We start from the raw sequence: 25690 nt of genomic DNA, 5'->3' as shown, positions 1-25690 counted from the left end.
CTGAGACAAAGAATTAATTCAGTTGGCTAGTTATTTCTCATCATGAACATAGTCTTTACAACACACCAGTAACTCTACTTTTTTTAGCTGTTCCAATTATTCTGAAAATAAGTTTAATATGGCAGTACAAAGGAAAACATTATAGCCTTCTGAAGAATATCATGTGACACTCAATGTTTGAAAAGCCTAAATTTTAAGTTTCTTTTTAATCACACATTTTAATATAAAAATAAAATTACCTGTAATTTCACCTAATTAACATAGTATTTTCATTTTTCTGCTTCTTTCCAGTCCTAATTTACATGCCCATAGATTTATATTAGAATCATAGCATAGATTCAGTTGTATTCCTTAGTTTACTTAAGATATCAACAGTTTACTTTGCCATTCCCCTAGGGCTGGATATTTAGACTGTTTACAATGGTGAAAAATTAGAAATGATGTTGAAAATGTCTTCCCTCACCTTAAAAAAAAAAGCTCTTTCAACACATTACCATCTTTCCTTTTCCTCAATACTATCCCCCTGTGTGTATGTGTGTGTGTGTGTTTTGCCTGTTTCTTCTTACAAGCAAAACACACACACACACACACACACTCTCTTCCATGGCATTAATTTTGTTTACAATGGTTTCACCAAACTTTCAGATGATGAACGTCATCTTGGAGAGTAAGATGCTCAGACTTCTCCCTCCTCTCAGGACTCTTCTTCAACACCCCCTCTGCAACAGGGGCTTGGGAACCAACATTTACACAAAATACTTCAGTGAACCTTTACATTAGGTAAGTTTGAGTAAACACTGGCTACAGCATCAGTGGCCAAGCCCTTTCGGACAGCTTTTTGACAGCCATTTAAATCTGTTGCTATCATTTAAAGTCATCCAAGTTAAATCTTCTGTGCTTATGTTTTTCTGTGAATCTTTCTTTTTTGGTCAACCTTTCTTTCTACCTAAGTTTTAATTCTTCAAAGCTCATTTTAGTCCCACCTCCTCTATTAGCTACATAATTTAACACTCAGTTACTCTCTATTAAATAGAGCCTTACATAATACCATACTTTGTTTTCCTGACTAGGTTGTAAACTGGGATTATTCTATGTTATTTTGATGTGTCTGATTAGATTGTAAATCAGGGGTTGTGCCTGTATCTTCTATGAGCTTGGGTTCAAAAAATAAAACTTACTGGCTGATGTGCAAGATGCCAAATACAGAATTGGCAAATACAATTATTTCAAAAAGTAAGCAAAAAACTTCAGTTCTAAGAATTAAGCAAATGCAGGCAGAAAGATGTTAAGAAGCTTGCCTAAAGTTACACAGATACTAAGTAGCAAAGCAGTTAGCTATGTATGGAGCTACATAGATGCCTGGCTGTAAACCTGGCAGCTGTGTAGCTCCACAGCTCCTCAGTCAGTGTGCTTAACCACTAAGTACATGGCTTCTCAGAACTGATGGTTTCCTCTATACAAAAGGTTATTCCTTTTGCCTAAGATGCTCAATACTTTTCCCATGTCTTGCATGCCAGCATCCTTCCCGTCATTTAGGTCTCAGCTTAACATTGCTTCCTTAGAGGAGCCATTCCTGATCACTTAATCGAAAGTAATTCCCCATTTAGTTCTTATCACAGTATCCAATTAAACATTCATCACAGAACTTATGAATACCTGATATTTTCTTATTTATTAGTTTACTGTGTGTCATTCCCAATATAATGAAAGGTTTTGGTGTTGTGTTCCTAGAGCCTAGAACAAGGCCTGGCACAGAAAAAGTGCTCCATAAACGATGATTGAATAAATATGTTTATCTTACCAACCACTGATGAACATTTAGGGTTGTTGCCAATCTTTCACTACTATAAATCTTTGAAAATCTGCCTTATCACATTCTTTTTTATAAATTATTGGGAGGCAAATTTCTAGGTACAAAAGGTATGCATGTTTTTCAGGCTTTTGATATATATCAGCAAATATATAACCTCTCCAGAAAGGTTGCTCTAATTTATCAAGAGAGGATTAAAATGCTCATTTTGGCTGGGCACAGTATATCACACCTATAATCCCAGCACTTTGGGAGGCTGAGGTGGGATGATCATTTGAGCTCAGGTGTTTGAGACCAGCCCGGGCAACATGGTGAAACCCCACCTCTACAAAAAGTATAAAAAATTAGCTGGGCATGGTGGCTTATGCCTGTGAGTCCCAGCTACTCAGGAGGCTGAGGTGAGGGGATTGCTTGAGCCTGGGAAGCAGAGGTTGCAGTGAGTTGAGATCCGTGTCACTGCCCTCCAGTATGGGCAACAGGATGAAACCGTCTCAAAAAAAACCCAAAAAACAAAATAAAATGTTCATTTTACCACACTTGTGCCAATACTGGATGCATACCTTTTAAAAATCTTTACCAAGGTTTGATGGGCAAAAAGGTAACATATTGTTTTAGTTTTCATTCCTTTGGTTATTAATGTTGTTGAAAATATTTTCATATGTTTAATGGTCATCTGAATTCCTCCTTTTGTAAACTATCTTTATGTCTTTTGCTCCTTTGTGTCTGTGTGTTCATCTTTTTCATATTGACTTGAAAGAACATTTTTGTTTTTGAGACAGTCTCGCTTTGTCACCTGGGCTGGAGCACAGTGGTGCAAACCTGGCTCATTGCAGCCTCAACCTTCTGGGCTCAAATGATCCTCCTGCCTCAGCCTCTCAAGTAGCTGGGACTACAGGTGCAGACCACCAAGCCCAGCTAAATTTTTTTGTATTTTTTGTAGAGATGGGGTTTCATCATGTTGCCCAGGCTGATCTCAAACTCCTGAGCTCAAACAATCCTCCTGCCTTGGGCTTTCAATGTGCTGAGATTACAGGCATGAGCCACCATGCCCAACCCTGAAAGAACATCTTATATGTTAGGGGTATCAGCCTCATGCAGAAAAACCATACTATTTCCACAAAGGTAATGCTTCTCATCTTCTCCCACCCAGGTGCTCAATTCATTTAGATAGAGAAAAAGAATCACTAATATGTAGACTTCTTAAGCCTGGTTACATAAATGTTAAAACTTGATAGGAACCAAATACTTGAGCATTTTTTTCTACTTCATTCACTTGATCCTGAAAAAGTTCATTTTACTAAGGTATAGTACCACAGTAAAACCCCACCATAAGAGGGTTCCAAAAATGTCAATTGTATAGATTGAGTGACTGAGTTATTATAAGGTTAATGAATAGAAACGGAGGGCTGGAGGGCTGGGCGTGGTGGCTCACGTCTGTAATCCCAGTACTTTGGGAGGCCAAGGCGAGTGGATCACGAGGTCAAGAGATCAAGACCATCCTGGCTAACATGGTGAAACCCCGCCTCTACTAAAAATACAAAAAATTAGCCGGGTGTAGTGGCGGGCACCTGTAGTCCCAGCTACTCGGGAGGCTGAGGCGGGAGAACGGCATGAACCCGGGAGGCGGAGCTCGCAGTGAGCCGAGATCACGCCACTGCACTCCAGCCTGGGTAAAGCGAGACTCTGTCTCAGAAAAAAAAAAAAAAAAAAAAAAGAGAAGAAATGGAGGGCTGGAGAAGAGCCAATAACCAGTTTTATTATATCTGAATTGACATAATTGTGGGCATTTTTTTTGAGGTTTTAATGTTTTCAATACTCTTAAAAACAGGTTAACTATTCAGTTAGCACAAGTTCTTTTGATTGTTAGCAGACTTTCTAATACAGACTCAAAAGAAATCAAGTCTATTGATTATTAAAAGAAAGCACTGAGTCTGGAGTCTATACTACTCAGGATCAGAGTTACACAAGGCTGGGGCATAAAGACAACCACTACTTCTGCCTGTCCCAAGTCAACCCATGAGTCATGCAGTCGTAGGGGCATTATAAGGTTCGAGTGAAAGAAAAGGTAAGATGCAACCCCTTCCAGAAAACAGATTATACTTCCAGATATAATAACAACTCCCTGTGACTAAAAAAGAAGTGGTCGGAAATATTTGAGCCAACGGGTATATAACGTACACCACTCCATTTTCTTTGGGGCTTTATTTCCTTTGAGGCCTTTCTCCCTTCTTCTACTAGTTAGCTGGGGGCAAGGGAGGAGGAGGCATTAGGTATGTAAGCTTTTAAGGGTATACTTGTACTGTGGTATCAGTGGGATGTTCTTTTGTCAGAGATTGCCAGACCTATTGTCTCACCTGCCAATACTGAGCGAATAATTTCCTTCTACTTAAACTGCACAAATAGTTTCCTTCTACTTAAAAGGTGGTTACTGGCCAGGCATGGTGGCTCACATCTGTAATCCCAGCACTTTGGGAGGCCGAGGCAGGTGGATCAATTTGAGCCCAGGAGTTCGAGACCAGCCTAGGCAACATGGCAAACCCTATCTCTATTAAAAAATACAAAAACTAGCCAGGCATGGTGGTGTGTGTCGGTAGTCTCAGCTAGCTACTCGAGGGGCTGAGGTGGGAAGAGAGCTTGAGCCTGGGAGTTGGAGGTTGCAGTGAGCCAAGATTGTGCCACTGCACTCCAGCCTGGGCAACAGAGCCAGATGCCGTCTCAAAAAAAAAAAAAAAACAAACAAACAAAAAAAACAAATTTATTCATCAAATTCCTAAGCTCCTAATAGGAGAACTGGCACTTTGAATCCTATAGCCTGAATCAGCTTGCTGGAAAGAAGCAGGATCTCTAGCTAGTGATTAGTGGCTGAAGAACGTATGTTGATTGAGGATAAACCCTGGGCTCAGACTGAGGCAGCAGTGAAAGCCAAAGGGACTCTAAGGAGGTGCATCACAGGCCTTGGTGGCCTGAGAGGACAGGGCTTCATGCCTACAGCATCCGCTTCAGTAGAGCAGCCCTGCTTTTCTATGTTCTGTATACTGAGGTTTCATGTAAGATTTCTTAAAAGAAAAAAAAAAGGGTTCTCTAGCTGCTTTAAAAATGCAGAAAATCTCTGAGTTATACTATCACCCTTATTTTAAAATAAGGAGCTGAAGTTCATAAAAGTGAAAGGACTTGCTTAAGGTTACAGGATTAAACAGATTATATCTATTACAAGTTAGGGTTGCATTATTGTGCCTGTTTCAGTAATACACTAACAAAGCACTAATAAATTTAAGTTAAAACTTCTCAGTTTAGTATCTCTTTAGAAAAAGAACCAAAATGATCTAAACCAAATTAGACCAATTTTTCTGAAGTAGACAGTAATATGTAGGACAGTAAGTACCTTTAAGTAAAAAACAATTTTAACATACTCAGCTTTGTTTTTACCTCTGTACTACAAAGAGATGGCTGCTGAGGCTTTCAGTACAGTCTATTTTTATAATTCAGGATATGAATATGAGAAATAAGCATTTTTTCCTTCCATTTTTAGGCTACTAGCCTGATAAACTATGTTTAATGTATTTTACTTTAAAACTTAGTTCATAGGGCCTTTGGCTGGAAAAATTAAACTTAATCCTATTACACAGCATTTCAATTCAACATACATGATCAGAGTTTCCCATTAATCATATTTTGGGAACGGTCTTAGTCAAAAACAAACAAACAAACCACACACACAAACCCAAATAAAACAATACCCAGAAAGAGTAAAGAAAAATGTTGTTTTATCTTTCCTTGTTTGTCCTCTCCCGAAACAAATCATGTCTAGTGCCTACCTGAGCCATCAGTGGGAACCGAACTTGCATTGATTCCAGAAAGACCAAACAAAGGACATTCTCGATCTGTGTTGACATGACCCCATTTGTGACACTTAATGCACCTTACATTTCGAACCTGAGAAATAATGAATGTGATTTTGGTTACTAAAAAAGTAAGAATCTAACCAATGTTCAAATTCTTATTCCTTGATAGAATTTAAGCTAAATTACATTTTTAAAAGATCTCCAGGGAAAAAGACTCCAAACTATGTTTGGTAATTTAATGCAAAGACTAAAATCTTTCACTATCAATTTTGCCTAGAAACTAAGCTGAATCCCATTTCTTTTTGCCTCTCACTTGGTGGCAATATAATGTCATCCAAAAAGAAATGGTAAAATACCAAAAAGAATTATGTCATTATGTGAAGAATTTAAGCTTAAATTCTCTCATTTTAATAAGTTAACCTTTAAAGTTTCAAATTTCAAAACCCGGAGCTGGTAAACATTTTCTGTAAAGGTCCAAATGTAGTAAATATTTTAGGCTTTTTGGGACAGATGTTGTCTATGCTAACTACTCAACTCTGCTGCTGCAGTGGGAAAGCAACCACAGCCAATAAGTAAATGAATAGGCAAAGCGGTGTTCCAATAAAACTTTCTTTACAACAAGGATTTGCCCTCTGATGATAGTCTGTCCTGATTCTAAACCAATAATAGATTTAAATCTTTTCTTGACCTTGAGCTGATTCTCCAAATTTTTTGAAAACTGCAGAGACCAATATCATTATAGCTCTCACTATAAAAGTTTGATTCCTTTTTTTTTTTTTGAGATGGAGTCTCGCTCTATTGCCCAGGCTGGAGTGCAATGGTGCAGTCTCGGCTCACTGCAACCTCCACCTCCTGGGTTCCAGCGATTCTCCTGCCTCAGCCTCCTGAGTAGCTGGGATTACAGGCGCCTTCCACCATGCCTGGCTAATTTTTTGCATTTTTAGTAGAGACAGGGTTTCACCATGTCGGCCTGGCTGGTCTCAAACTCCTGACCTCATGATCCGCCTGCCTCAGCCTCCCAAAGCGCTGAAATTACAGGCATGAGCCACTGCGCCCAGCCTGATTCCTGTCTTTTATCAGCCTACTACATTTTATGTTTTCTCCTCTATTCCTTATATTATCTGATACAAATCAAAACCATAATGCCCCTTTTCACCTTAAACACCTTTTAGACAACAATATAAAGATACATTTATTAAATAAAAATTATTCTTACAGAGTAAAATCTGTGTCACTTGCCTGAATACCAAAGGGCTGATCTCTGATGTTCATGTCATCTTTGGCATATCTATTAAATAGAGGAAATGTACAAACACAATATTAAGAATAATTTAAAAAATTAAACAGCAGTTAATCAGAAAAATAGTTTTACAATTCTAAGAACATTATGAAATATATTACTTCAGTAAGAATACAGAACTATAAAATCTATCCAGTATTTCCAAACACCATTTAGTTATTATGTGTCTAGTCTGATAATTTGTGATATTAAAAAAATGAAAAAGTATATAAAACAAAAGACTATGAGCAAGCAGATTAGTTGAATAAGACAGCTAATTAAAATCATTAAAAATAACTTTTCACATCAGTTGCCTCCTCTAATGATTGAAAAAGCAACATAAGATGGGATATCAGTAAATGTAAACTAAATGATACATATCTTGTCTTAAAAGTAAATTAGTCCTTACTTTTCTCGTGGGGCCCCTTTCTGCCATTCAAATTTGTATTCGGTCTCTCCTTCTGTTTCTTCTTTCTAAAAACATTCATTGAAAATTCTTTTAATTTTTCCATATAATACAATCAATTGCAAGTAAATTCAGACATAGAAAATAGTACTTTACCTCTTTGTTTTCTTGATTGCATATCAAAAATATGGAAGAAAAAAGGTATGACAAGTTAAAAACGTCAATATAAAAATCTACTGTATACACTATGATATCATGTTATTTAATTGTCACTTATAAGAATTCATTGTTTTTTTTTCTTCTTTCACATGATAAAAATTCAGACCATTGCAGGATAAAATACAAAATTAAAATTAATAAGTATGTTAATTCATAGTTTTTAAACTTTTTACTGTTCATTGACAGTGAATATTATGTTTTTTATTTACAAATGTATTAAATATTTAGTAACAAGGACTAAAGATACATATGCAAATTATGAAAGAATAAGTGTACTTTGGACATGAAGGTTTCTTCCTTCTCAAAGGGCACATTATGAAATATTATCAGATTAGAAAGATATTTTTTAGTATTTATTCTGTTGTATGATTATAGTTTTTATTATCTTCACAGGATAACAGCAATTTTAAAAGATGGAGAGCAACTTTAAAAAAATATCTGTCATAGTACTTTTCCATCTTTAGCTGCAAACACATCAAAGACTTAAAAGAAAAGGAAGGAGGCCAGGCGTGGTGGCTCATGCTTGTAATCCCAGCACTTTGAGAGGCTGAGGCAGGTGGATCACAAGGTCAGGAGTTCAAGACCAGCCTGGCCAACATGGTGAAACTCTGTCTCTACTAAAGATACAAAAATTAGCCGGGTGTGGCGGCGTGCTCCTGTAATCCCAGCTACTCGGGAGGCTGAGGCAAGACAATTGCTTGAACCCAGGAGGTGGAGGTTGTAGTGTGCTGAGATGGCGCCACTGCACTCCAGCCTGGACGACAGGGCAAGACTCCACCTCAAAAAAAAAAAAAAAGAAAAGGAAGGAGATAAGTACCTTTTTTAGCTCCTGGAGGGGCTTCATACATGAAATTAAGGCCATTCTTTACACGTTCATCTCCCATAAGCAATCTAAGTGAAACAAGACAAAGTTAATGATTTTATGTAGGACAAAAATAAAAAATTATAGAATAATCCACTCCCCACCAAAAAGCCTATGGGAATTAAGATAAAATATTTTTGTTAGAAACAGAGTTCTAAAACTTTACTCCACTAACTAGATTACATCTGAATGGAAATTAAACAGTGCTGCCTCTTTAGTAACGGGTTATAAGCTCTGGGACTTTCTTACTACCTGAGAGATCCTACCCATCCTAACAAAAAAGGGGAAAAATAACATGGTCATTTTTCTTATAGGATTTTCTGAAACCCTGAAATGCTGTGGCAATTTTATGACAACTTTGAAATCCCATATGCGATCACAAATTTACAATTAAGTTAAATAGTGCCAACGCTTTTTCTTAATTGTAAGGGATCAAATGGTTTTGTTTTTTCCCACCAAAAAAAGAAAAGGCAAAGGAATCAGTTTTGGAAAAAATGAGTCTCTCAGGGATTTCTTTAGGAAGTCAAATCCAACCAGGGCTTGTAAGAGTCACAGTAAATGAGAAAATAAAATTCTTTCGTGAGGCCAGTGAAAAAAGAATAAAGAAAGTCTACAGCTGGGCACAGTGGCTCACACCTGTAATCCCAGCACGCTGGGAGGCCAAAGCAAGTGGATCACCTGAGGTCAGGAGTTTGAGATCAGCCTGGTCAACATGGAGAAACCCCGTCTCTACCAAAAATACAAAAATTAGCCAGGCGTAGTGGTGCATGCCTGTAATCCCAGCTACTCAGGAGGCTGAGGCAGGAGAATCATTTGAACCTGGGAGGCGGAGATTGCAGTGAGCCGAGATCATGCCACTGGACTCCAGCCTGCGCGACAGAGCCAGGCTCTGTCTCAAAAACAACAACAACAGCAAAAAAGTCTACACATGCCAACTAGTATGATGGACTCAGTGTCTGGTGAATGACAAAAATCACATTCTTTATAGTTCTGTTTTAATACTAAAAGTTCCCTGTTTGAGCTCTGTTTAAAAAAAGATACACTAGGCTTTTTAGAAAAAAAGCTCTGTAACAAATGGAATGACTGGTTCAAAGTTTTAATTCATAAGATCCAAGTAAAAATAATAAAGGAGGCTAAAGAGTGAATATAATTTCTCCTTATATTTGGAAAAGACAATCACAAAGAATATATGACATGATTATAATTCCTCTCCTTATATCCACTGGATTCTATAAAGACCTGTAAAAAAGAAGCAAAAGGCCACAGGGATCTTCATCCAATAGATGTAGATATAAACAGAGTGATATTCAGCAATAAAAGGGACTGAAGTACTGATATATGCAATAGCATGGGTCAACGTCAAAAGCATTACGCTATGTGAAAGAAGCCAGTCACAAAAGACCACATGACATATGATCTAATTTATAGGTCATGTCCAGAATAGGTAAATCTATAGAGACAGCAAGTAAATTAGTGGCTGCTCAGCGCTGAGAGGTAGAAGGGGAAAAAGGCAGGGGAATGAGAAGTGACTGCTAATGGGTAGAAGATTTCTTTTTTGGATAATGTAAATGTTCTGAAATTAGATTACGGTGATGGCTCCAAAGGTCTAAATATACTTAAAAACAACAAACACTTTAAACAGGTGTATAAGTTACATCTTAAATTCACATCATTAAAAATATCAAAATCAGCTGGGCACAGGGGCGCATGTCTGTAATCCCAGCACTTTGGGAGGCTGAGGCGGGTGGATCACCTGAGGTCAGGGGTTCGAGACCAGCTTGGCCAACATGGTGAAACTCCATCTCTACTAAAAATACAAAAATTAGCTGGGCATGGTGGCGGGCGCCTGTAGTCCCAGCTACTCGGCAGGCTGAGGCACAAAAATCGCTTGAACCTGGCGGGCAGAGGTTGGAGTGAGCCGACATCGCGCTACTCCACTCCAGGCTGGGTGATAGAGTGAGACTCCGTCACAAAAACAAAAAAATCAAAATCAAATACACTGAAAGCCAAGCTCAGTATCACTAGTTATTAGGGAAATGCAAATCAAAATCACAATGAGATACCACCTTGCACCTACTGGCTGGCTATCTTCAAAAAAAAAAAAAAAAGGAAAATAACAAATGTTAAAGAGGATATGGAGAAACTGAAACCCAAGTCCATTACTAGTAGGAAATGTAAAATCGTGCAGTCACTGTGACAACCAGTTTCATGGTTCCTCGAAATGCTAAATATAAACCTACCATGTGATCCAGCAATTCCACTCCTAGGTATATACCCAAAAGAACTAAAAACAAGGACTTGACCAGGTATTTCTATGCCAACGTTTATAGCAGCATTATTCACAATAGCCAAAAGGTGGAAGTAACCCAATACTCAAACAGATGGATAAACAAAATCTGGTATGTACATACAAAAGAGAATTATTCAGCCACAAAAAGGAATACAGTGCTGATACATATTACAACATATATGAACCTTGGACACATTATACTAAGTGAAACAAGCCACACACAAAGGAATAAATATATGATTCAATTTATATGAGGCATTTAGAATAGGCAAATTCACAGACACAGAAAGTAGAATGGTGGTTGCCAGGGACTGTGGGCCAAGGGGAATAGGGAATTATTCTTAAATGGTCACAAAGTTTCTGTTGGAGATAGCGAAAAAGTTTTGGAAATGATGATGGTTCACCACACTGAATTTAAGGGTACACTGAATTGCACACTTAAAATGGTAAATTTTATGCAATATATATTTTATTTCTTTGTTGTTTTTTTTTAGAGACAAAGTCTCACTATGTTGCCCATGCTGGTCTCCAACTCCTGGACTCAAGCAATCCTCCTGCCACAAAGTGTTGGGATTACAGTCATCAGCCATCGTGCCCAACCCAATTCATTTATATTGAAACAAAAATAATAATAAAACCCAAACTAAAAGATTGTTTCCCACTTTATGCAAAATTCAAGACATATATAAAAGGTAAAGGTATAATATTGGTATTTTTGTTTTAACCTCGACTAAAAATTTACATAGATTTTTTTGACATCCCATAAAATCTTTATATGTATCTAGACAGAATAATAAATGTGATTTTCAGCTGGGCGTGGTGGCTCATGCCTGTAATCCCAGCACTTTGGGAGGCCAAGGCTGGAGGATTGCTTGAGTCCAGGAGTTCAAGATCAGACTGATCAACACAGTGAGCAAGAGACCCTGTCTCTACAAAAAAAGAAAAAATTAGCCGGGTGTGGTGGTGCGTGCCTGTAGTTCCAGCTACTCAGGAGGCCGAGGCAGGAGGATTGCTTGAACCCAGAAGTTTGAGGCTGCAGTGAGATATAATCATACCACTGCACTCCAGCCTGGGCAACAGAGTGAGACCTTCCTCTCCAAAAAAAAAAAAAAAAAATTTTTTTTTCATCTTAGGAAAAAAGTATAAAGTGACTAATAAACTGGTTGATACAATAAACATTAAGAAATCTCTAGGACAGTAAAAACTTAAAAGAGAAACAACAGATTACTGAAGAATGAAACTGGCTATCAAAAACAGTACTTTTGAATGAGGAAGAAATAAACACTTGGCAAATGACCAATTACTGATAAATTTGCATTCAAATAACCAAACCTAGAAGTAATAACATCTTAGTAGCAATGAACACACTTAGCGCTCAGATTGTGGTTTCTAAATATCATTCACCAATGAAAGGAATCTGGGTGCCTTGGAAAACTGGCTGATTCCAGTGTTGCAGCAGGGAAAATAAAAGACGAGTCTGACCAGCTCGTGGGACCAGAAGCAGCATTAAAAAAACAAAACAGCGTTGGTGCATGTTAAATGGATACACGAGCCAATCTAACAGAGCTCTCAATGGCCCAAACTGAAACAACTGGAGCAAGAAAATAAGTAACAATAGTATTATATAATCATCCAAAGAATTAAATAAATAGCCATGAGTCCATATTGACAGAAAATTAATAATAACTAGATAAGGGAAATTCTTCCTTACAGAGGAATTCAAATTAATAAATGTAGAGGGAATGATAGAAATAGAAAATAACCATTAGAACATCACAGAAATAAATAATTGATGCAGGCAAGATCTACTGATGAATATCGAAATTAGGCAAAAGTCCAAGGAGAAATAGGGTATTTTCAGGGCTTCAAATATTAATTAAAAGGGAAAATAGTAACTTTTTTTTAAGATAAAGAATAAACATGAACACTGTGATCTGTTTCAAACCTAGTTTTCCACCTCCACTCTGTTTTTATCCCTCTAACTCAGCAACTGTTTCCTGAACACCCTCTCCATTTTCCAATATGTTTTTACTATTAATAATATAAAAATAAGGTTTTTTTGTTGTTGTTTGAGACGGAGTTTCGCTCTTGTTGCCCAGGCTGGAGTTCAGTGGTGTGATCTCGGCTCACCGCAACTTCTGCCTCCCAGGTTCAAGCAATTCTCTTGCCTCAGCCTCCTGAGTAGCTGAGATTACAGGCATGCACTACCAGGTTTGGCTAACTTTGTATTTCTTAGTAGAAATGGGGTTTCTCCATGTTGGTCAGGCTGGTCTCGAACTCCCGACCTCAGGTGATCTGCCCGCCTTGGCCTCCCAAAGTGCTGGGATTACAGGCATGAGCCACCACGCCCGACCAAATTAGGGTTTTTAAACAGTGATGCTATTGACATTTTGAACTAGATAGTTCTTTGTTGTGTGGCGCTGTCCTGTGCATTGTAGGCTGTTTTGTGGCATCCAGTCTCCACCCACTAGATGTTGCGCACCCCAGTCCACAGTTCTGACAATCAAAACATTGTCAAAACAATGTCTCCAAACATTGCTACATGTTCCCAGGCAGGGTGGGGGGGGGGGGGGATGCAAAAAACGGTGCTCAGTTGAGAACCACCTATCTAAATCCTTATCATTCTTCAGAGTTCAGCTTAAATGTCACCTCTTCCATAAAGTCTTCCGTTATCCTAAATGGAATTATTCTTTCCTATACTAACATGCTGTATTTTTAAAAGCAGTGTATGTTTTTAATATATCAGTTATTATATTTGGCCTTGAACTATATGTATTTGTATCTCTTACTAGGGTTTCTTAAGGGTAGAGAGAAACTACACTTCACACACTTTTATAGGTCTCTATAATACCACTTATTGCCATGCATGGAGTACTCAATAAAAGTTACTAAGATTAAATAAAATTAGTGAGAAAGCTACTTAACTTTTATTTCTTTAACTTTCCTCTCAATATATTATATTTTAAAGAGTAGTAATAGTTTAGTATTACTTTGCTAAATTCCATATTTTGATTGAAAACTGAACTTCATGGACCATTTACCAAAACACCACTATTCAGTTGCTTGATTAACCAAGAGAAAACAGCTTCAGTGTTAGATCTGCATATACAAACACAATAGCTAAAGGCAGGTACCACGTTAGAAGACACCAATGAAGAACTCTAGCCATGATACAGCTTTTAACAGAACAATGACATGCATGTCAAAGTCACTTTACTTTTCCTCTTGAAAGTATCCTGGGTATCTTTTGAGTGTGTTAAAGAAATAAGTTTGTAAGAGGTCTCAGCAGTTCAAGTGTAGACATGATTGTTCTTCTAAGCTTTGCCTAATTTGAGACTTGCTCAAAGACTGTATATGAGTCACATGAATCTATATTTTATGTGAATTATGGGTAAGGCTGGAAAAAGTGGCCATCTACAGGTATGAGAGTAAAAGAGATAGCCCTCAGGGAAAGACATGAATCCTATAATTGGGTATTTGATTCCAAAAAACTGACTTAATATATCATTCAGTAGGAAATTATTCCCATGAAATTGATAATTCTAGATATACTGGTGTAACAGAATTTCTTACCTATTATCATATGATTCTTGTTCTTTAAGATATTGCTGCATCAATTCTTCTTGTTTCTTCTTATCATATGATATTTTCTGTTCTGCCATCCATACCTAGATTAGTGAAGTAAAAATGCAAATTAAATTGTTGAATTTAAATTAAACAAAGTTTGCTTTTCTTGTATAATAAAATATGAAATGCAATTGTTTAAAGCAGGAGTGCCCAATCTTTTGGCTTCCCTGGGCCACAGAAAACACACTAGTACACAGTGGAAGAAGAAGAATTGTCTTGGGCCACACAAAATATACTAACGATAGCCAATGAGGCAAAAAAATCTCATAATGTTTTAAGAAAGTTTACAAAATTGTGTTGGGCCGCATTCAAAGCCATCCTGGGCCACGTGTGACCCACAGGCCAAGAGCTGGATAAACTTGGCTGAAAGTTTACAACATAATCCAATTTGGCCATAATTACATCATTACAAATTAACACCTGAAAAATCTGAAGTGCCTTGATACAAGTTCTTTTTATTTTTGAGACGGAGTCTGGCTATCACCCAGGCTGGAGTGCAATGGCACAATCTTGGCTCACTGCAACCTCTGCCTCCGGAGTAGGTTGAAGTGATTTTCCTGCCTCAGCCTCCGGAGTAGCTGGGATTACAGGAGCCTGCCACCACACCAAACTAATTTTTTTGTATTTTTAGTAGAGAAGGGGTTTCGTTATGTTGGCCAGGCTGGTCTTGAACTCCTGACCTCAGGCAATCCACCTGCCTCAGCCTCCCCAAGTGTTGGAATTACAGGCGTAAGCCACCGTGCCCAGTCCATAGAATGCTTTATAGCAAGTTTTGGTTTTTTAAAAGCTGTATTTATAGTTTAAATTATGTTAACTATATTCATAGGTAGTCAATGTTATACATTTCTTATATATCCTTCCAAGATGTTCTAATGTATATATATATATGCAAAAGAACATATACAACATTCTTCTTATATAAATGGTAACATACTTTACGCAAACAGACACATATGCACACAAAATATGTATAAAATAAAATTATATACCATGGAGATCTGATATGGTTTGGCTGTGTCCCCACACAAATCTCATCTTGAATCGTAGTTCCCATAATCCGCATGTGTCATGGGAGGGACCCGGTGGGATGTAATTGAATTGTGGGGGTGGTTACACTTCATGCTGTTCTCATGACAGTGCGTGAGTTCTCACGAGATCTGATGGTTTTATAAGGGGTTTTTCCTCTTTTGCTCAGCACTTCTCCTCACTGCTACCATGTGAAGAAGGACATGTTTGCTTCCCCTTCTGCCATGATTGTAAATTTCCTAAGGCCTCCTCAGCCCTGTCAATTAAACCTCTTTCCTTTATAAATTACTCAGTCTTGGTTATTTTTTCATAGCAGTGTGAGAATAGACTAATATAGTAAATTGGTATAGGTAGAATGGAGTGCTGCTAAAAGGATACCTGAAAATGTGGAAGTGACTTTAGAACCGGGTAACAGGCAGAGGTTGGAACAGGAAAATAGAAACTTTGGAACTTCCTAGAGAATTGGAAGGCTCAGAAAACAGGAAGATGTAGGAAAGTATGGAACTTCCTAGAGACTTGTTGAATGGCTTTAACCAAAGTGCTGATAGTAATATGGACAATGAAGTCCAGGATGAGGTGGTCTCAGATGGAGATGGGAAACCTTTTGGGAAGTGGAGTAAAAGTCTCTCTTGCTATGCAACGAAACTGGTAGCATTTTGCCTCTGCCCCAGAGATCTGTGGAACTTTGAACTTGAGAGAGATGACTTAAGGTATCTGGTAGAAGAAATTTCTAAGCAGTAAAGCATTCAAGAGGAAGCACAGCATAAAATTCTGGAAATTCTGCAGCCTGACAATGCAATAGAAAAGAAACCCTATTTTCTGGGGAGAAATTCAAGCCGGCTGCAGAAATTTGCATAAATAATGAGAAGTCGAATGTTAATCACCAAGACAAGGGAAAATGTCTCCAGGGTTGTCAGAGAACTTCACAGCAGCCCCTCCCATCACAGGCCTGGAGGACTAGGAGAAGGAAAAAAGTGGTTTCCTGGGCCGGGTCCAGCCTCCCAACTGCTGTGTACAACCTTTGGTCTTCGTGCCCCGCATTCCAGCCACTCCAGCTATGGCCATTGCTTCAGAGAATGCAAGCCCCAAACCTTGGCAGCTTCCATGTGATGTTGGGCCTGCAGGTGCGCAGAAGGCAAGAACTGAGGTTTGGGAACCTCTGCCTAGATTTCAGAAGATGTATGGAAACACCTGGATGTTCAGGCAGATGTTTGCTGCAGGGGTGGAACCCTCTTGGAGAACCTCTATTAGGGCAGTGCGGAAGGGAAATGTGGGGTTGGAGCCCCCACACAGAGTCCCTACTGGGGTACTGCCTAGTGGAGCTGTGAGAAGAGGGCCACTGTCCTCCAGACCCCAGTATAGTAGATCCACCAACTTGCACCATGTGCCTGGAAAAGCCACAGACACTCAACACCAGCCCATGAAAGCATCCAGGAGGGGGGCTATACCCTGCAAAGCCACAGGGGCAGAGCTGCCCAAGGCTTTGGGAGCCTACCTTTTGCATCAGCACACCCTGGATATAAGACATGAAGTCAAAGGAGATCCTTTTGGAACTTTAAGGTTTAATGACTGCCCTATTGGATTTTGGACTTGCATGGGGCCTATAGCCCCTCTGTTTTGTCCAAATTGTCCCATTAGGAATGGGTGTATTTACCCAATGCCTGTACTCCTGTTGTATCCAGGAAGTCATTAACTTGCTTTTGATTTTACAGGCTCATAGGTGGAAGGGACTTGCCTTGTCTTACATGAGACTTTGGACTTAGACATTTGAGTTAATGCTGGAATGAGTTAAGACTTTGATGGACTGTTGTAAGGGCAGGATTGTGTTTTGAAATGTGAGGACATGAGATCTGGAAGGGGCTGGGGTGGAAGGATATGGTTTGGCTGTGTCCCTACCCAAATCTCATCTTGAATTGTAGTTCCCGTAATCCCCGCGTATTGTGGGAGGGACCCGATGGGAGGTAACTGAATCATAGGGGCTGTTACCTCCATGGTGTTTTCGTGATAGTGAGTGAGTTCTCAGGAAATCTGGGATAAAACCATCAGAAAAGGAGCTTTTCCTCTTTTGCTCGGCATTTCTCCTTGCTGTCACCATGTGAAGAAAGACGTGTTTGCTTCCCCTTCTGCCATGATTTTAAGTTTCCTGAGGCCTCCCAGCCCTGCAGAACTGCGAGTCAATTAAACTTCTTTCCTTATAAATTACCCAGTTTCAGGTATTTCTTCATAGCAGCATGAGAACAGACTAATACTAATACAAGACTAATACGGATCAGTAAACAAACACTTTCTTCTTTTGGGTGGTAAAGTTGCATATTGTGGGACCATACCATAATTTATAATTTATTTATCTCCTACTGTATAAATGGGCACTTAAGAAATTTCCAGTATTTTGCTATTAAAAACTTTGCCACGAGAACTCAATACACAGGTAATTTCACACACATTTGGCAGGGTTTCAAAAAGGATCAAGGCATGGCCAAGGAAAAAAACAGGCCAAGATATTACTGGCAGAGAGAATGACTCAGGCAAGGCCCAGAGATATAAAATAGAACGTAAGTAGTTCAATATTACTAACATATAAAATCTGAGGCTGGGCAGAGGCGGGCAGATCACCTTAAGTCAGGAGTTCGAGACCAGCCTGGCCAACATGATGAAACCCTATCTCTACTAAGAATACAAAAATTAGCCAGGCGTGGTGGTGTGTATCTGTAATCCCAGCTACTCGGGAAGCTGAGGCAGGAGAATCACCTGAGCCTGGGAGGTAGCGGCTTCAGTGAGCCGAGACTGCATCACTGCACTCCAGCCTGGGCAACAGAGTGAGCCTCCATCTCAATAAATAAATAAATAAATAAACAAATAAATCTGAGGTGGGAGAATAGTAGGAGGGGAGAAGGAGAAAAATGATGGAATGAGATTACTTGGACTCGATCCTGTAATATTTTAATAAGGGGCTGAAAAAGATCAGATTTGTGCTTAAAAAAAGACAATTCTATCGAAATAACTTACATCCATACAATGGAATATTATTTAGCAATAAAAAGGGAAAAGTACCGATACATGCCATACCATGGATAAACTTCAAAAAACATTATGGTGAGAGTAGCCAGTCACAAAAGACCACAGATTGCATGATTCCATTTAAATGAATTTCCAGAATAGGCAAATCCACTAACAGAAAGTAGATTAGTGCTTGCCTAGGGCTGGAGAGAGGGAGAAGAGTTAAGGAGAAATGGGAGTGACTAACAGGTATGGGGATTTCTTTCTTTTTTTTTTTTTTTTGAGACAGCGTCTCACTCTGTCACCCAGGCTGAAGTGCAGTGGCGCAATCTTGGCTCGCTGCAATCTCTGCCTCCCGGGTTCATGCGATTCTCCTACCTCAGCCTCCCAGGTAGCTGGGATTACAAGCGCCCGCCACCACACCCAGTTAATTTTTGTATTTTTAGTAGAGACAGGGTTTCACCACGTTGGCCAGGCTGTCTTCAATTCCTGACCTCGGGTGATCCACCCGCCTCAGCCACCCAAAGTGCAGAGATTACAGGCGTGAGCCACCGTGCCTGGCGGGGGTTTCTTTTTGGGGTGATGATAAAGTTCTAAAATTGTGGTAATGATTACTTAACTCCATGAATATATTTTTAAAACCACTAAACTGTACATTTTACATGGGTGTTTGTATGACAGGTAAATTTATCTCAGCAGAGCTGTTAAAATAAAAATGACTATTCTGATGGCTGTGTAGTGAATGGATTTGAGAGGACTCAAGATTGGAGGCAGTAGAACCACTTAGGAAATGCAACGATATAGGTGAAAGATGATGAGGGTCTGAATTAAGGCACAGGCAGCAGTGACAGAAAGGAAAGATGGATTCAAGAAATATTTGGAAGGTAAGACCAATAGCATTCAGTGATTGACTAGATAAAGGAGTGATGGGAAAAGGGATGAATCCTGAGCTTCTGGTTTGGGTAACAGGATGAAGGATTGTTTTACTATCTGTATTTCTACCCATATGAGATAGCAAGTATAAAAAGGGCTGATTTGGGGTAAAAAACTTTTATATCAGATATTTTGAGTTTGAGGTGCCTATAGGACATGAAGATGTAAATGTCTAGTAGATAGCTGTCTTGAGCCACATCAAAGTTAAGAAGAGAAAACTGGAACTGCAGATTTGAGTCATGAGTAAACAGGCTAATTAAAACCAGCTAGTTGGATGTGATTGCTTGGGGCAAGCATACTAAGTAAGCAAGAAGTGGGCCAAGGATGAAACTCTGGGGAACACTTATATTTTAGGAGCAGGCTAAGAATAAAGATCCAGTGAAGTTGATGGGAAAAGAACAGTCTAATAAGAGAGCTGGAAAACTAGAAGAGAGTAGTTATTACAGATAAGTGAACAGAGAGTTTCACAAAAAAGGGAGTTTACAGTAGTACTATTGTCAATAGCCAGTTTGTGAACTGTTTGCCAGTCCACAAGACTAAAGAGCTTGGACCACAATGTAAATTAACTGCTTCCTTCATTAACAAAATCAAGAAAAAGAAAGAACAGCTGAACAAAACAGTGTATCCTGTGACATAAATGATTGAGGCAGCGCATAACAATACATAACAGAGTGACTAGCAGATATACAGCATTCACTCTTATTTTTGGTGAACAAATGAGACCTTAAAACCTATCAGACTTTTTATAAGCTTGGGAAACTGAAAACAAACAAGGAAAAAAAGAACCTACTGGACTTTAATAAACCCAACATGCCTAATTTTAGAATTAGAATTTTCTTTCTTTCTTTTTAAATATAGATGGGGTCTCACTTTGTTGCCCATGCTGGTCTTGAATTCCTGGCCTCACAAAGTGTTGGAATTATAGGTATGAGCCACCATACCTGGCCCTTAAAATTTTCATGGTGGAACTCTTTTGCACTCTTTGATCAAACTCCTTTGTTTCCTCCACTTCTATTTCTTAAAAAACAAAACAAAACAAAAAAAACTTTACTGGAGTATGACATATAAAAAGCTGTACATATTTAATGTATACAACCTGAGTTTGGTGACAAGTATATCCCTGTGAAACCATCACCACAATCTACACTATAAACATATCCATCACCTCCAAAAGTTTCCTCCTACCCTGATAAATTTTTCTATTTATCTTCACTTAATATAGTTCCTTTATCCTTAGTTAATAAAGAATGCTAGAGGTCACCCCCCTCCCCATAAAGTGTTAACTATCTAGAAAGGTCTGCTAATCAAAAACATTTCATTCTTCTCCTCTATCCTGGGAAAAGTATAAAACAGATCAAAGAGGCCACAACAATATTTGGTACATTTTACATAACACTTTACAAGGATGAGAAGAATGTAGGTTCTAAGCCTATAACTGCTTTACTGAATTTCTCATAGCGGACTTGCAAAAGTTATTCTCCGTGGATTTCTTGTTTCTTGTAAGAAAGCTGACACATTGAAATTTATAAAGCGAAATGTCAAAAGTTCCAGTAAAAAATTATGATTTCTCAGGTATATTTGTCTCTAAACAGCAAATAAGCAAGCACCTGAATTCCATCTAATCTCTTCATTCTTGTAAAAATAGTTACAGCTGACCCCCTAAGTATGCAGAGAAAGGAAATGTCTGTGTTTGGTATCAGAAGTTATTGAGCCAACCAAACACAAGAAACCTGTCCCTCCCACAGTTGCAACCACACAAACACACACTGGTGCAGTGGAAAAAAAATCACTGGGTTAATCAGGTGTTCCAGATCCTAGTTCTGGTACAACATTTAACTAGCTGTGTAACTCTTGGCAAATTTGTTTCCTCATTTATAAAATGAGGAGATGGGGCTGGATGATTACCAAAGAGCTTTCAAGGTGTATCTGTGTTATTAAAATTTCATGGGGGAGTTATTAAGAAAAAATGTTTAATAAGACTCCTTAGGAAGGTAACAGTGAAAAAGTTGAGAATCACTGGTCTAGAAGTGAGAGTACACAGCAATATCTCATCACCTCAACTCGTTCTAAAAACAAATAAAAGCTTAGTTATTTTCACAAGTTTCTGTGTAGGGGCAATCAACATTTTATTGAGCACCTCCTCTCTGTAGTGGACACAGTGATAGATGCCTACGTTGTTTCAAATCCTTCATCTCCACTATTTCACTTAATCTTCACAATTAAGTCAATCATCCTTAATTTACAGATTAGAAGACTGAGGGTCAGATATTAAAAATATTTTGTGCAAGGTCTTAAGGCTAAAAGTGACTGCTCGAATAACTAGAATCCAGGTTTGACTCCAAAGCCGATTCTTTCTACTTCACTCTTCTGCTTTTCATTACTATGATATTCACTAAGGTATTACACCTGGTAAACCTGTAATTATGTAAAACGCTAAACTTCAACGAGGTCATCAAAAATACACTAGATTATTGGGTAAATTTTTAAAAGATCTATCTTAAATAAACGGGGAGACTTCTTTGTACAGAAAAGTAGAGTTCAGAAGCCGTGATCCCTGGGATTCGAAAAGACAAAAAACCAGAATCAGCTGAGGGAAGTACTGAGGAATTTTGACATTAGTCTTCACATAGTATGGATTTACATTCTGGCCGACAAAGATTCTCTAGGCCACCGGTCTCCTCGCTGTTGCAGAATAAACGCTGAGGACCCGCTGCGTCAGCGAGCTGCTCAGCAGAGAAAGGCGAGACCACCAGGGCTTTAGGCCTAGAGAAGCGGAGGCTGTCCTAGGGATCTAAGAGACACCACCACTTTCACTTCCAGCAGCCTCTGGGAAGGCAGTCCCCGTGGGCCTGATCCCTCCCCGGGTCTGTTTACTCACTTTTTTGATATTGGATTTGGAGGCAGGATGAAAGTCTTTCTTGCACATGAAGTTGGCGAAGGATTTCCCCATCTTGGAACTGGAACTAGGGAATGCAGCAGCTAGATCTGTAAGCAACGTAAACAAACTCAGCCTCCTAACCGGAACTGCGTTTCCAGCAGCAAGGGGAACTTCCGAGATCAAAGGTGACAGCTTCCGGCAACTGATTCCTCCACCGGCCACTCCTCCCTCCGTCCACCTGTCACTTCGGGTAGCTGGGAGGCCAGGTGAGGGGCGTGCACGGGGGAGGGGCGTGCATAGTTGAGACAGAAACCGGGAAGACCCAACTGTGGCGCGGCACTGCTTGACCGAGGGTCCCCGGAGCCCAGCTGCACCGGCTGCGGTTTGAGCGCGCAGGGCCGGGGTGCGGGGTGGACCGCGGCTGCCCTTCGACCAAAGGTGCTTGAAGCGCGAGCCCATTACTTTCTGTGAACTCTGACTCGAGCTGCAAAAACTTTTCTGCACTGTTTTTCTCATCTATATTATGAAGATAATAATTCCGGCCCTAACCGTAGTATGCTTGCGAGAATCCAACGATATGATGTTTCTGAAAGCGCCGGCTGAACTAAGAGCGCGTGAAATAGAATGACAGACAGCTCTGCAAGAACGGAGGCCCTGTCTATTTTGTCCCCAGCTGTACGGTGCTGGCGCTGAAAGACGTTCAATAAATACTTATTGAATGACGAATAACGCTTTAGGAGTTGGTAAAATCTCTCAAGGCTTCACCTCCTCAGTGGGCTAGGTGCCATTCTAACCAGGGGGCAAGTTTCCTTAGCTTTCCCTACGACCCCAGTTAGGCAGCTCAGGTTACCTATTGCAGCTTGATGGCCCTTGGGACTCCAAGTTTTTGAGTGGACGTGGCTGCTACTGCAGCAGGTGATGCTCCAACCAAGTTCTCTATCAGGGTAATGTTAAGAATAAACCTTGGCCGGGCGCGGTAGCTCACGCCTGTAATCCCAGCACTTTGGGAGGCCAAGGTGGGTGGATCACCTGAGGTCAGGAGTTCAAGACTAGCCTGGCCAACATGGTGAAACCCCGTCTCTACTAAAAATATAAAAAATTAGCCGGGTGTGGTGGCACGCGCCTGTAATCCCAGCTACTTGGGAGGCTGAGGCAGGAGAATCACTTGAACCCAGGAGGCAGAGGTTGCAGTGAGCCGAGACTGCGCCATTGCACTCCAGCCCGGGCAACAAGAGTTAAACTCCATCAAAAAAAAAAAGAATAAGGCTTTATGAAAAATTTTCTCTCCTACCAAATAATAACAATAACAGCTTTCATGTGAATATCTACTATGTTCTATGCACTGTGCAAAACACTTTACGTGTTGCCTTATTAAGTTCTCATAACAGCCCATCAAATAGTGTCTTTTATTTTTCGGATGAGGCAGAAGGCATAGGGAAGAAAGAGATTAAATAGTCTGCCAAAATTATATAGTGATGGAACTAACTATAAAACACAAATAGAAGGAGATCCAGGACATAAGGGTTGAAATACAGAAAGAAAATAACAGAACCATCAAGACATCAGACTTCTCGTCACTGAGGAGAAGAGGAAAACCCTTAGGGGTTTCAGGCTGACGTTTTTATTTAGTCATTTTGTTTTCTTTTTAAGGAAACATTTATTATATTTAAATTTTGTTTTTAAATTGCTAGCGTCTGCCTGTGTAAAGCCATTTTAAGGTTTTGTCATTATTAAAGGAAAGAAGGAAACTCTGTAAAACAATGTGTCTGTTCTGGCAGCAAAATAAGGACCTTTAGGTGTTCTATTATAAGTGAAGATCTAAGATTTTCCAAGTTACAACTGAAGAGGTAATCTAGATATTAAAGTATATAATTGCGATTTATAAATTAAATATGTGAACTTTCTCCTAGAAATATCAGCAATTTGGAATTATATTGACATATTTTTGTCTGAATCAATGAGTCGGTTTCAAAATTTCAGTCTCATCAGAATTATAATCTGTATAATTTCCCAGCTCAAATAAGACCCCTTCTTCCTTCCTTTGAGGAAGTACTGGGCACATAAGATTTTTTTCCATAAGACAAGTTCCAGCAATGAGAATACAAAGATTAGTAAGACATACTCCCAGCCCTCAAGGATCTCATTGTCCAGTAAAGGGACTTATATATACACAAATGTAGTGGAATCTAGCCTTTACAACAGTAGAGCTAGGTACACGGATTCCCAAATATGGAAATGGTGAAACAAAATTCAGGGAAGACTTTAGGAGAGAAAGGTCTTAGAGAATAAATGTGAACTATACACTAGATGAAGGTAGTTCTCATTGCCATTTTCTTACTGAGTTGTAGTACAAGATTGATCCCAAGTCATATTCTTACTGATTTTTAGGCTATAGTATACAAAATTTAAAACTTTAATGAACAGCCAAGCATGGTCACTCATGCCTGTAATCCCAGGGCTTTGGGAGGCAGAAGGGGGAGGATCTCCTGAGCCCAGGAGTTCCAGGCTGCAGTAAGCCCTGATTATACAACTGCACTCCAGCCTGGGTGAAAGAGCTAGACCTTGTCTCCAAAAAATAAAAATAAAAAAATCAAAGCTTTAATGAACATCCTTAATTAGATATGGCAATAATATCCTTTTGTCATTGAGTAAAACTTTATTTTTATATACTTAAAAGTGTTTTTTTTATTTTAAAACATCTGTATAATTTTTAGTTAAAAAAATGGAACCTTTTTCCTGTGACACTTTCGTGGCATTACCTCCAGCAACAGTCGATAACAGGATTATTTTTGGAAAAAATTCAGATAGACTCCGTGATGAAGTACAAGAGGTGGTTTATTTTCCTGCTGCAATTCATGATAACCTGGGAGAACGTCTTAAGGTAGGTGAAATAAATGTTTTGTTAGCAATATGCCTTTTAAAAATATCATAAAGTTATTTCTATAAATAGCAATTTGGAAGAAACTGTAGAAGTTAAAATTGAGGAATTTACATTTGAAAAATAAATGAGTCAGAAATAAACTGTGATCTTTTATTTCAGTGATTTGGAGGAAGTTGAAATAACAGTAATAAAATTATCCATTATTTGAATAAATATTTGAATGCTTTCCATATGCAAGCATGTTAGATAGGGCAAGAGATTTAAAGTCAGCTGTCAAGACTGTGTTCCAGGAGCTTAGAGTCTAGTATAGGAATAAGATGTGTATGCATTATACCCCATTATAAAATAGGATGGTTTAAGTGCTAAATTTAAGTAACAGTAGCATGCTGTGGCAGCAGAAGGGAATGAACATTTAATTCAGCTTGGAGTTAGCTGGAATTTGATGGACAAAACGGATTCTGATTCTGAATTGGTATAAGTTCTACTTGATGTAGAATAGGAAAGTCATCCCAGACTTTGGAAATGACAGTTTTATGACACATCAAAAAAGCTTTATTAGGCCCTATGTTAACACTATCAATATACATTTTATGCAGTCACTTGGTAGCATACACATTAATTAAAGGATCCTTTAAAAACT

The 25690-nt window shown here is 39.0% G+C and overlaps 2 protein-coding genes across 7 annotated transcripts in view; one reads left to right on the top strand and one right to left on the bottom strand.

The window, feature by feature from the left end:
• CIR1 (corepressor interacting with RBPJ, CIR1) overlaps positions 1-22335 on the bottom strand; it is a 47249-nt gene extending 24914 nt beyond the window's left edge. The window contains exons 1-7 of the mRNA XM_032755331.2: positions 22170-22335; positions 14282-14376; positions 8374-8447; positions 7494-7504; positions 7341-7405; positions 6892-6940; positions 5626-5743 (exon numbers count right to left, since the gene is read on the bottom strand). Of these exons, the coding sequence (XP_032611222.1) occupies positions 5626-5743; positions 6892-6940; positions 7341-7405; positions 7494-7504; positions 8374-8447; positions 14282-14376; positions 22170-22241 (484 nt within the window). The 5' untranslated portion in view covers positions 22242-22335. The remainder of the gene's footprint in view (positions 1-5625; positions 5744-6891; positions 6941-7340; positions 7406-7493; positions 7505-8373; positions 8448-14281; positions 14377-22169) is intronic.
• Positions 22336-22339: 4 nt separating this feature from the next.
• The window catches only part of SCRN3 (secernin 3), a 31429-nt gene continuing 28078 nt past the window's right edge, over positions 22340-25690 (top strand). The window contains exons 1-3 of one of the 6 annotated variants that reach the window (XM_058440994.1): positions 22472-22844; position 23861; positions 24884-25050. In XM_058440994.1, the coding sequence (XP_058296977.1) occupies positions 22794-22844; position 23861; positions 24884-25050 (219 nt within the window). In that variant the 5' untranslated portion in view covers positions 22472-22793. Of the gene's footprint in view, positions 23487-23860; positions 23862-24883; positions 25051-25690 lie in introns of all 6 variants that reach the window. The other 5 variants (XM_032755335.2, XM_032755336.2, XM_058440972.1 and 2 more) reach the window with 5 other exon arrangements.

This window comes from Hylobates moloch, unplaced genomic scaffold, assembly GCF_009828535.3.
Source record: "Hylobates moloch isolate HMO894 unplaced genomic scaffold, HMol_V3 SCAFFOLD_1, whole genome shotgun sequence".
In the NCBI taxonomy this organism is placed as follows: Eukaryota; Metazoa; Chordata; class Mammalia; order Primates; family Hylobatidae; genus Hylobates; species Hylobates moloch.
Note: the sequence above shows the minus strand (reverse complement) of the source record. Positions and strands in the feature narration are given on the sequence as shown.